This window comes from Eschrichtius robustus, chromosome 7, assembly GCF_028021215.1.
Source record: "Eschrichtius robustus isolate mEscRob2 chromosome 7, mEscRob2.pri, whole genome shotgun sequence".
Lineage (NCBI taxonomy): Eukaryota > Metazoa > Chordata > Mammalia > Artiodactyla > Eschrichtiidae > Eschrichtius > Eschrichtius robustus.
The window spans coordinates 13,293,525-13,305,906 of record NC_090830.1 but is presented as its reverse complement, the minus strand read 5'-3'; the positions used below and the strand labels follow the sequence as shown (position 1 = coordinate 13,305,906).

Sequence of the window (12,382 nt, the reverse complement as noted above, 5' to 3'; positions counted from 1 at the left end):
ACGTGATTTCAATTCTTTTGGGTATATACCAAGAAGTGGAATTGCCGGACCGTGTAGTAATTCTATTTTTAATTTTTTGAGGAATTTTCATACCCTTTTCAGCTATACCATTTTATATTCCCACCTATAGTGCACACTGGTTTCAGTTTTTCCACATCCTTATCAACACTTGTTATTTTCTGTGTGTGTGTGTGTGTGTGTGTGTGTTTAGTAGTAGCTAGTAGCCATCCTAGTGAGTGGTCCAATTTGGCCTATTAATGATCCCTCTGTACATTTTCTCTACATTTTCCATATGTCCTCTTCTACTGATTCCAACTTTGCATGGAAGAAAAGAAAAATAAATGAAGAAAAAAGAAAATTCTTTCTTCTGACTTCTTGTCATTTCAAGTTATCATCTTAAGTGATATGCTTTGAGGCAAAGGGTACAGAAAGAGCATGTGTTTGGGGCTCAGATGGGCCCCAGTCTGTCCGTCTGTCCATGCATCTAGCCATGCATCCTTCTATGCATCCATCCATCCATCCATCCATCCATCCATCCATCCATCTATCCATCCATCCATCCATCCATCCATCCATCCATCCATCCATCCATCCATCCATCCATCCGTCCATCCATCCATCTATTCTACCTTCCCTCCATATATCCATGCATCCATTCATTCATTCACCATTTATCGAGCAACTTAAATGCAGGGCATGATCATAACACAGTGGTACCCTAGATGCTCAGTGCTGTCTGTTTACCATGACGAGGATGCCGGGAGCATCTGTGTTCTGGGAGGTGGGGAGAGATGCGTGGACCCGGCGGGGAGCTGTACTCCGCTTCTTGCCACAGGCTGTGTATATGTACAGCTGTGCTTCATGCTGTCTGCTCCCGCTTTTACCCTTCCCATCCAGTCTCATTTGAGGTGCGGCAGGGCCCCAAAGTGAGAGCACTGCGTGGGCTGAGTCCGGAGACTTTGGCCCTGGTCACTTGGCCACTTGCAGCTGTTTAATTTCTCTGAACCTCAGTTTCCTTAATTATAAAAGGAAAGTTATAATTCCTGGTCTGGTTGATTCACATGACTTTGGTAGGGAGCAAAGGAAATTAATGTGGATGAAGACACATCATGAGTAACGGGGTGCTTTAAAATGTTAAAATAGTAACTAACACTTTAATCACACTTATTATGAGTGCCAGGCACTGTTCTGAGCTGCCTGCCTGTAGCAACTCATTTAGTTTAATGCTCACAACCACCCTAGGGGAGAGGTACTGTGGATATTTCCATTTTACTGATAAGCAAACTGAGGCACAGAGAGGCCTAGTAACTTGTGGAAGGTCACACAGCCAGCAACGGCACAACCAGGTCTGAACCAGGCAATGAGGTGCCAGAGCCTACGCTCTCCAACTGCTGTAGCGTCATGCCCCTGAGAGGTATCAGCGATTGTCATTGTTTCTACCCCTCTCGCATAGCTGGGAAGGGAACACAGCCCCTGGTTTGGAGAACACGGCAAGCAGGGCCTCCTGTAATCCCCTGTGAGATGAATAGACGGGCGTAGATTGTGTCTCTGCCAGCTTTCCACGGTCCGCCGGTGTGCAGGGACATGGGTAACTCAGATAATGAAACCACACGTACGTGTTAAGCGTAGCCAGATTAGGCGACTGGATCTCATCTGGGGGAGTGCGCCGGCGTTCGGCTTCAGATCGTTTGCCTTCCAGAGCACTCCAGGATGAAAGTGCTGATGCTGCTAAAAGACCACCAGGCAGGATGCTGGGGGCTCAGAAGGAGCTGCCGAGGCTGTGCCTCCAATGTGCTCGCTGCCGTGTTGGCATAACCCACAGCAGGGCCAGCTGTTCCGCTCAACAGCGGAGCTGGGCTGCTGTGCTGTGTCTACGCATCCTAGGCGGACGCTTCCCGAGGATAATCAGGGTTTTCATACCAGGTTGGCCTGGGGACCACTGAGCCAGCATCTCTGACAGATGCCCCGAGGGATGACCTCTGAACCCGGGGATGTTCTCCAAACGCAGTTCCAGCTGAGCCAGGGAGACGTGTGTGTTTACGGTGCTGTTTTCTCTTTCTTCCCAGGCAGCGAAGATTGCTTACCACCGGCAGCGTCTTTTCGGAGGAGGCGGCTGGCACGGAGGCCGGGCTACATGAGAAGCGCAGCTGGGCCCCGGATCGGGTTCCTCTCCCCGCCAGTGGGCGCCCTGTTCCGGGCCCAGGGAGGGGCGCGCGGTGAGGAGTCCCACCACGCTGAGTCCAGGGCCGGGCCGTGTGGCCTTGACCCTGGAGGCCAGTGGCGAGGTCCGTCGGTTGGGAGCCCCGTTCCCAGGAGCACAGCAGCCTCGGCTCTGACCTCCGTGGGCCACCGAGGCCTGGCCCTGGTGGCCGTGAGAGGAAGCCCAGGGCGCTTTGGGACTCAGCCCAGAGCTGGCACCACCCTGCCCAAGAGGCTCCCCAGGCCCTGTGGCCCCTGGGAGGCCGGGTGTCCGGGGGAGCTGCCATCCATGGACAGTCATGATGCCCCAAGCCCTCGCCGGGAAGCAGCCTGGACCAAAGGCTGTCTGTCCCCGGAGGAGGTGAGGGGCACCAGCAGCCTCGGAAGTGGCCCCGAGGCGCCCTCCACCCCTGCCGGCTCCCAGGACGTCTTCACCTCCAGCTTTAGTTTCATTCGCCTCTCCCTGGGTTCTGCTGGGGAACGGGGAGAGGCAGAAGGCTGCCCGCCATCCAGAGAGGCCGAGGCCCCGCGTCAGAGCCCCGAGGAGACGGAGGCCAAGGCCGCCAGCTTGGACGGACCCCGCGGGCACCCTCGGATCCTCTCCTCCCCCTTCGCTCTCAAGGCTCCTCAGGGCCTGGCAGACGCCGCCCAGACCTCGGGGGGCAGCCCCAGGCTGGAGCGCGAGACGCTTCCTTTGTTGGACACGGATGCCACCTCCTCCTGCGCCCCGGATCCCTCGTGGTTTGAGGGCGGCAGCTCGGGGGATGCTCACCGTTGGGACCCTCTGCTTGGCAGATGCAAGCTGGCACTGTCGCACTGCCTGCAGGGCCAGCAGCGGCGGCTGGAGGTGGGTGTCTCCGCAGCCTGTGGGCTGGTGATGGTCACGGCTCCGATTAGTTCTGGACGGAGGGCAGGAAACAGCACTTCTGGGGTTGCCCAGCTCCCCGCCGGCAGCTCCTTTGGCGGCTGGCTGCAAAGAGATGTTGCCTCACTGCTGTCTCTTCTCTTTCAGCTTGAACTCGAATCTGTTCTCATTTTCTCTGTCCCTTAGATGCTCAGGTTTGTTGTCTGTTGGGCCGCAGGTCCTCTGCAGTTTCTGGCCTGGCCGATGCAGGGTTAGCTCAGCTGAGCTTTGCTTTGAAACGGGGTTGGGGCCAGGGAGCCGGGGAGATGGAGCTGGCTGGCATGTGGACAGGGTTGGGGGATATAGACACAGTGTTGCTCTGAACTGGCGGCGATCCAGAGCTGCTTCTGCATCTACAGCGCTCATCTTGTACTGCAGCCGTGGGAACTCCTGACAGAGAGTCGGGAGACTTTGTTTCTGGTCGCTAAACCTCTCAGCCCCTCAGTTTCCTTATTTAGAGACGATAACACCACACGGGATTGTACTGTGGTTCAAGTGGGAATGTAAGTGCTTTGGAAATTGGGACAGGCTATATAGATGTCAGTCCTGGCACCATGATGTTGCTGTCCACCCAGTTACCTGAGGGGTGGGTACACCTGGGAGTAGGCAGGGGTGTTCTACGCCGAAAAGTTCCCAGAGAATCCCGGGCAGAGACGCTTTGTGGTGACCCATTGGCTCGTCCTGTTGAGAGACTGTTTTCCTTCTGGGGTGTGTGCATGAGTATGTGTGTGCATGTATATGTGTGCATGTGTATGTGTGTGCATATGTGTGGGCATGAGTATGTGTGTGTGCATGTGTATGTGTGTGCATATGTGTGGGCATGAGTATGCGTGTGTGCATGTGTATGTGTGTGCATATGTGTGGGCATGAGTATGTGTGTGTGCATGTGTATGTGTGTGCATATGTGTGTGCATGCGTATGTGTGTGCATATGTGTGGGCATGAGTATGTGTGTGTGCATGTGTATGTGTGTGCATATGTGTGGGCATGAGTATGTGTGGGCATGAGTATGTGTGGGCATGAGTATGTGTGTGCATATGGGTGGGCATGAGTATGTGTGTGCATATGGGTGGGCATGAGTATGGGTGGGCATGAGTATGTGTGTGCATATGTGTGGGCATGAGTATGTGTGTGCATATGGGTGGGCATGAGTATGGGTGGGCATGAGTATGTGTGTGCATATGTGTGGGCACGTGTATGTGTGCATGTGCATGTGTGTGGCATATGCACATGTAAGCAGGGAGTAGAGAAGTAGGGCCCATCTCATCAGGAGTTGGGAGGAGTACCTGAAGACGTGAGGCTCACGTTCATTCCCAGCAGCTGATCTCAGTTACCCTCGACCCCTTACCTGTGGCCTGATGTTCTTGGCCCCATCCCTGTTTGTCACCCAGGGAGATAGTGCAGCGGGCTAGCGTGCGGGTCTCTGTTCCCAAGTGATGCGTGGAATCTTTGAGCCAGACGTGTTCCGAACTGACGCCACCGTCTTCCCCACCAAACCCGCTCTAACGGGCCTCGCCGTTGATCTGTAATTGTCAATTCGAGTTAATACAATCCATGCAGCTCCTGAGAGGAGCTGCAGCCTCTTCGACACCTCCCTCCACCTTGTTCTCCACCTCTGCTCCGTCTCCAAGCTCCTTCGGTCCTGCAGCTAACCCGCTGTCACGGTCACGGCCACGGCCACGGCCCCTGCCTGGTTCAAATCCTTGTTACCTTTCACGTGGGTCCTGCAACAGGTTCCTGGTGTAGTTACCTTCCTCCAGCGTCTCTCTTCCCCAGTTCATCCTCCGCGTGGCCAGCGGCGTTATCTTCGAGAACACTGCTGGCATGGCGTCAGTCCTTGGCTTAAAGCCTTGGGTGGTTTGTTGCTTCTCTCGGGACGGTCTCCAAATTCCTCATCCTGATAATCGAGACCTTTCCCGACCTGCTCCAGCTGCCCGACTGTCCAGATGCCTTACTCCTGCTGGCTCAGCCATCGGGGGCTGCATCCTGTTCCTGTGCCTCTGGCCTCCGCCCGGAATGACCTTCCTGCACTGTGCCACCTGCCCAGCTCTCCTTATCCCTTTTGGTGTGACTTCAAAGCCACTTCCATGTGAGGCCTCTCTTACCCTCCCCCCCTAAGACCAAATGATTCCCTCCATTCTCTTCCGTTCCTGCAGCCTTTGCACGTGCCCCATTACAGCACTTGTCATGTTAATAATCCTTTGTTTGGGGTCCAAGTTCCTCACTTGACCATGAGCTCCTTAGCTATACGTCACTTTGCTTAGACACTTTTGGATGCCTGATGCCTCGCATACTGCCTGGTGCTTGATTAACTTCTAGTTTTAGTGAAATAATTTATCTTGCTAAGATGGGACACAGGTATCTAATGGACAGATTTCTTGGATTGACTGTCTGAGGCATAAGGAGAGATGCTGAGAGTTGCACACACAAGGTTTCAGACACTCAGTGGAGGTTTGCACCATTGTGCTTTTCAGACTCTAAATGCCAATTTCCAGCACTTTATTTCTGAGAGCTTTAAAAAAAAATCTCGGCAACATATCTGCATTTCTCCGTTTCAAAAATCCAAGTTTTGATCCAAGTCAAGCAAAAGTAGAATGCGGTTATAAAGACTAGCTTCCCTACCTCCCAAATAACTAAACAAACAGAAACTTGCTTGGCAATGGGTCCGCTGCAGTCAGTTCACAAGATCTGGCCTCCTGGGTTTTGGTGGCACCAATAGTTTTTCCCTTCCTTTTTTTTTTTTTTAATGATTTTTTTTAAATTTTATTTTTCCCTTCCTTTTAACTCTTCTTACCCGGATGTAGATCATGTCCTCCTGTGAACCTAGGAGTTTTGGTAAATTGGAGTCTGTGAAACCCTGAGTAGATGTGCTGTCTGGGGGCCCAGCTGTGCCATGGGTTCACCATGCCAGTCTCTGCACCACCGGGACATTGGGGGGCCCGGGAGCTGGAATTCCAGGGTCTGTGGCTGGGGAGAACCACCTTGACTCACTTTTTGGATTTCATGATTTTTAGTTTTGAAAAGAAATAAAACCCACCCTAGATATAGCTCTTCTTTTCTCCTTGATTGCGCACATGCAGCTTTTAAAAATGAATAATTGGTCATAACCCATGGGAGAGTTATTCTTTGGGATCTTGGTTGCTGCTGGGTCACCCATGGGCTTGCACTCCTGGCAGGCTGGTGGGACTGCCTGGGTGGTAGCCCGGCGCTTTCCTTTCCTTGCTCTGTGACCTGAGGGCATTTGCTTCACTGTTCTGTGCCTCAAGACGCTCTTGTAGAAGGTGGAGGTGACCACAGCCCCCTACCTCATTAGATCGTCGTGAGGATTAAAGTGTCCGTCCATGCGCAGGGCTTCAGACCGGTTCTGGTACCTAGCAAGAACCCAGAATATTACTTATTATTATCATTAGAGAAATAGCTCAGATTAGGAGAATTTGAGTCAAAAAGAATTGAGTCGTCTCCCCACAGTTCAAATTAAACTCGTACCTCGTCTCAAATGGTAGGATCTGGACACAGTTTATCTGTTGTTTAAGTATCTTTGTTTATGGTAATCCAGCACCAGGACAGAGAGAAACATGATGCTCTTTCCAGCGATTTGAATGGCTGATGTGTGGAAGAGGGACGACCTTTATTCAGGGCGGTGGGAGTGACAGAAGGGACTCGGGCCAGGGTGTAGGACTTAACAGGAAGGCAGATTTTGCTTCAGGTGGAGGAAGAGGTTCCTGACCGTGGAGTTGTGTGTGATGAGGGAGACCTTGCTTTTTCCATCCTGTTTGTGTGGAGACCCCAGATTGCTCATTTGGGCTACAGGACTGGGGAGAGGGGTTGGGCTCTTCCGAAAGATCCCTGGGAAGATTGGGATTCTAGTGTTCCGGCACCTTTCAGATATTGTATTCTACTTCCTTCACCCCCTTTCCCCTCTGCTTAAGTAAAAGTGCAAATCTCAGGAATTTGAGTTTTAGCTCCTTTTAAATACAGTCCATCCTCCGTATTCGCGGATTCTGTATTTGGGAATTCACTTACTTGCTCACATTTATTGAAGACCAAAGTCAGTGCTCACAGTGCTTTGCTGGTCGTTTGTGGACATGCACAGGCTAAAAATTTGAGCCACCCGACATGCAGTTTCTAGTTGAGGTCTTGTTTCAGCTCAGACTGTAAACTAGTGTCCTTTTGGTGGCCTGTTCTTTTTTTCACATCCTTATTGGAGTATAATTGCATTACAGTGTCATGTTAGTTTCTGCTGTATAACAAAGTGAATCAGCTATACATATACATATATCCCCATATCCCCTCCCTCTTGAGCCTCCCTCCCACCCTCCCTATCCCACCCTTCTAGGTGGTCACAAAGCACCGAGCTGATCTCCCTGTGCTATGCGGCTGCTTCCCACTAGCTATCTTTTTTACATTTGGTAGTGTATATATGTCAGTGCTACTCTCTCACTTTGTCCCAGCTTACCCATCCCCCCCCCCCCCCGTGTCCTCAAGTCCATTCTCTATGTCTGTGTCTTTATTCCTGCCCTGCCACTAGTTTCATCAGTACCGCTTTTTTAGATTCCGTATATATGCGTTAGCATACCGTATTTGTTTTTTCTCTTTCTGACGTACTTCACCCTGTATGACAGACTCGAGGTCCATCCACCTCACTACAAATAACTCAATTTCTTTCCTTTTTATGGCTAATATTCCATTGTATATATGTATCACATCTTCTTTATCCAGTCATCTGTTGATGGACACTTATGTTGCTTCCATGTCCTGGCTATTGTAAATAGAGCTGCAATGAACATTGTGGTACATGACTCTTTTTGAATTATGGTTTTCTCAGGGTATATGCCCAGTAGTGGGATTGCTGGGTCGTACGGTAGTTCTATTTTTAGTTTTTAAAGGAACCTCTATACTGTTCTCCATAGTGGCTGTATCAGTTTACATTCCCACCAACACTGCAGGAGGGTTCCCTTTTCTCTGGTGACCTATTTTTTTTTTTTTTCTCAAATTTGGTATAAAGTTTTTTTAAAACATTTATTTATTTTTATTGGAGCCTAGTTGATTTACAATGTCGTGTTAGTTTCAGGTGAGCAGCAAAGTGATTGTTTTTTTTTTTTTAATTTTTATTTTTAGTGCCATGTTTTTCACATTTTTTTGTTTTCTTTTCGTTGGTGATGTCACTGTTTAAGCTGGCCCCCGAGCACAGGGCTGGCAGTGCTGTCTGGTCCTCCTGAGCGCAAGAAGGCTGTGATGTGCCTAGTGGCGAAAATGCGTGTGTTAAGATGAGCCTCGTTCAGGTGTGCGTCGTTGTGCTATTGGCCATGAGCTCAGTGTTACTGAGGCGGAAATAAATATCAAATACGGCATCTTTAAACCGAACCACACATAAAACAAGGTTATGTGTTGATCAGTTGGCAAAATATTGTGACCTAACTCAGTATTTCCCCTGGAAGCAGTGGTGCAGCATTTGCTAACTGAGCATTCCCAGCGATTCTATAGAACATAACGACCACGCGTGAGAATCGACTACATTTTACACTGTTTAGGAATAGCCACCCAGGGACATTGCCAGGAGTTGGGTGGGGCTGAGAAAATCGCGATGAAAGGAAATGCTAACTGGGGTGCAGAGGAGGGAAGTGGGGAGGGCCCTGCGTGCTGAGTCCCACCTGAGGTTGTGGAGCTGGAAGAAACGGAGAGAAAGTGCCTGCCTCACCTGGGCTGTGTCGCTGGATAAGACATGCGCATCGGTGGCTGTGCTTCCAGCCGAGGTGGACATTCACATGCATCCCAGGGCATCAATTCAGAGTCCTACAGGGAGAGCTGGGTGAGGTGGTAAGGTGAGGTGAGCGCTGGTTGTAAATTTTTCTTCAACCTTCTTTCCTGTATTTCTTCTGTGTCAGCTCTAGGGTTGAATAACCCCATCATTTGCATGTGGTGGTGGTGATGCTATAACTTTACATGGCGATTGAACCTGTCCTCCATTCCTAATATATGAGACTAAGTTACTGGCAAAATCGGTACCTGTCACATGGACCAACTCAAGGATAAACATATTTATTTACTCGTTCTTTCATTCCTTCGGAAAGCATTTGCCTACTACTAATCGTACAACACCTTGTGCCTGGCTTTGGAGGCTGTATTAGTTGGAATAGGTTAGTAACAGGCAGCAATGCAATATGAGAGGCTTCACGTAACACAGCTGTGTTTCTTGCCTACACGTCATGTTCCGCAGGGTGGTTGGGGGCTCCGCTTCACCCCTGAGCGCACGGGCCCCCTCAGTCCCTGAGACAAGGAGGAGAAGGCTGAGGGGTCCACAGGAGCAGTTCAGTGCTGCAGTGCATGAGCCACCTGTGTCCCTTCCATTCACACCCCGTTAAGCAGAGCAGGGAGGGGAGGAAGTGTAATCCTTCCAAGAGCCCAGATCGGTGGAGAACCAAATAAGGGTGACCGCTGCCATTTTCTACATGGATGCAAAGTAGTTTTTGCCCTCCAGATGTTCAAGGTCAGATGGAGTACACAGACACAACTGAAAGGTCCCGTATGCTGCAACTAAAGGGCCCACACGCGGCCACGAAGATCCCGCGTGCCACAACCAAGACCCGGCTCAGCCAAGTAAATAAATAAATGTTAAAAAACCCCACAACGCAACACAACGCAACAATAGCTGTCACCTGGTGTGATAAGTCCTAAGACAACTTCTTGTAACTCCATCCTTCAGTGGCTCAGACCAAAACCCAGGCATCATCCTGCTCTTCCTCACCCCGCACGTGGGGTCTCTTAGCGAATCCTGCTGGGTCTGTCTCCCACCAGCTGTCTTCTGAGCACATCCACAACTGGATCACTTCTCATCACTTCACCGCTCCCGCTAGAATCCAAGCTACCGTCCCGTCCTTCCTGGGTTATATCCAGGGCCTCCTCCCTGGCCACCCGACTTCTGCCCTTGCCCTTGGCAGTCAGGAGGAAACCGTTCAAACAAATAGCCAATCATGAACTCTTTCGCTCAAAGCCCCCCGGCAGCTCCCATGCCCCTCAGAGTGAAATCAGAACTTTTATTTATTTATTTGTTTATTTATTTAGGCTGCGTTGGGTTGCTGCACGCGGGCTTTCTCTAGTTGCGGCGAGCGGGGGCTACTCTTCGTTGCGGTGCGCGGGCTTCTTATTGTGGTGGCTTCTTTTGTTGCAGAGCACGGGCTCCAGGTGCTTGGGCTTCAGTAGTTGTGGCACGTGGGCTCAGTAGTTGTGGCATGTGGGCTTAGTAGTTGTGGCTTGCAGGCTCTAGAGCGCAGGCTCAGTAGTTGTGGCGGGCTCTAGAGCGCAGGCTCAGTAGTTGTGGCACGTGGGCTCAGTAGTTGTGGCTTGTGGGCTCTAGAGCGCAGGCTGAGTAGTTGTGGCTCATGGGCTTAGTTGCTCTGCGGCATGTGGGATCTTCCCGGACCAGGGCTCGAACCCGTGTCCCCTGCATTGGCAGGTGGATTCTTAACCACTGCGCCACCAGGGAAGCCCCGAAATCAGAACTTTTAAATGTCTAAACTTCATGTTTCTTCATCCCACATTCCTCATTTACCCCTCTGACCTCATCTCCTACAATTTCCCCTTTAACCAAGCCTCTCCAGGCCCAGTGGCCTCCTGCTCTACTTTGCTGAGCCCAGAGCACTGCTGCCCGGAGCCTTTGTGCCAGCTCTTCTCTCTCTTGGAACGTGTTTCTCCCAGAGAGCCTCACGAGTCACTCCCTAACCACGTATACATCTTTGCTCAAATGTCACCTTCTCAGTGAGATTTTACTGAAAATCGCAACCCCACCGTCTGCCAGCTTTCCTGACCCCCGTGACGTGGTTCTACTTTTTCCTTCTTTCATAGCTCTAATCCATTTCTAAGGCTCCGTAAAACTTACTTATTAAGTTTATTTTTTGCCTTCCTACATGAAATTGTAAGGCTAGAGGGCTAAGAATTTTGTGCTGTTATCTGCAACCCCTCAAACAGTGCCTGGCACTTAGAGTAAATATTTGTTAAATGGCTCGGATCTTGTGAATAAGTACAAGTACAGGTGATGATGGCCAGAGAGAGGAAGGACGTTTAACATGGAATGGAGGGGGTGACATCTGAGCCAGGTGTGGAAGGAGAGGTAGGTGTGAGCTGGCAAAGGATGGGAGGAAGCAGGTTTTCAGGGAGCAAGCTTAAATCCACTCATCCATAGGCTAAGAATCTCCCTGCAGAAAATCCCGGGGCCTCCTGTTGAGAAGAGAAATAATTACAAATGAACATGTTGGTAATTCTCAGACAAGTGATGGGATCGTTGAGTGCACATGCGTGTTAAGTAAGACAGTGCCCTTTTCTGTAATGGAAGGTGTGTGAACCGTAGGACGTCTTTGGTAAAGTCCTTCTTTTCATTCTTGCCTAGCCCTCAGGACAGCCTGTCGAGTTGAAGTTCATGCTTTTCTTCTCTTGGTTTCTCTTCTAACGTTGGTGTGTTTACTTCCATAATTTTAATGTGGTTTTTTGAACAGGAACCATTTGGTCAGGTCAGGAAATTTGTATTCCTTTTTATTATGCATTTTTCACACAGGTAAGGGTACAGCGTGATGTTTTTGTTTAAAATAACATTCTCTTTTTGTGGATTTTATGCTCAAATTACACTTTTTTTCTGTATAACTTTTTTTGGAGAAACATGCATCTGGCATCGAAAAAACGTACATTTGTGGTTCTTTTTTTAAAGGAGAATAAAGTGGTTCAGCTTCGAAATAGTTTCTAAGTGTTCTTAGCTTTAGCAAAATAAGTTTGCGTGAATGAGATTGTAATTTGGTTTTCATTTTTTCCCCTTCAAACCAACATAGGTAAAATCCTTAAGCTTAAAGCTTCAGAAACTTCAAGAAAAAGCGGTTGAGGAAGATGATTATGATAAGGGTGAGTTTTACTTTGCTTATTGATTCTTTCTTCCTTTTTGCCATAATGTCCCATTTCTCTTTCCCTCCTTACTTACCCCTATCCTCCACACCCCAAATGAATCGTGTAATCTGTTCCTTTGACCACCTCCTCTCAGTAACAGTTGACTATTTTACAGCACTGATATTTTGTGGATTTCAAAGCACTTGATGAGCAATAATCCTTTGGGTCATAAGTATAACTTTATTGATTGTCCAGAAACACTCTGAATACTGGCACAATATAAGTTATATTAACTCATCATCTATCTGCCTAAGGTGTGATATATCTAAACGTTATTCACGCATCAGAAAATGTTAGTTGAACACCTACTGTGTGCTCGGCACTGTGGAAGGAATAGGAGAGTAAGGTGGAC

General features: G+C 49.5%; 1 protein-coding gene across 1 annotated transcript in view; it reads left to right on the top strand.

The window, feature by feature from the left end:
- The window catches only part of DISC1 (DISC1 scaffold protein), a 348,989-nt gene that overhangs the window by 52,436 nt on the left and 284,171 nt on the right, over positions 1 to 12,382 (top strand). The window contains exons 2-3 of the mRNA XM_068547611.1: positions 2,067 to 3,046; positions 11,919 to 11,988. Coding sequence (XP_068403712.1) covers positions 2,067 to 3,046; positions 11,919 to 11,988 — 1,050 coding nt within the window. The remainder of the gene's footprint in view (positions 1 to 2,066; positions 3,047 to 11,918; positions 11,989 to 12,382) is intronic.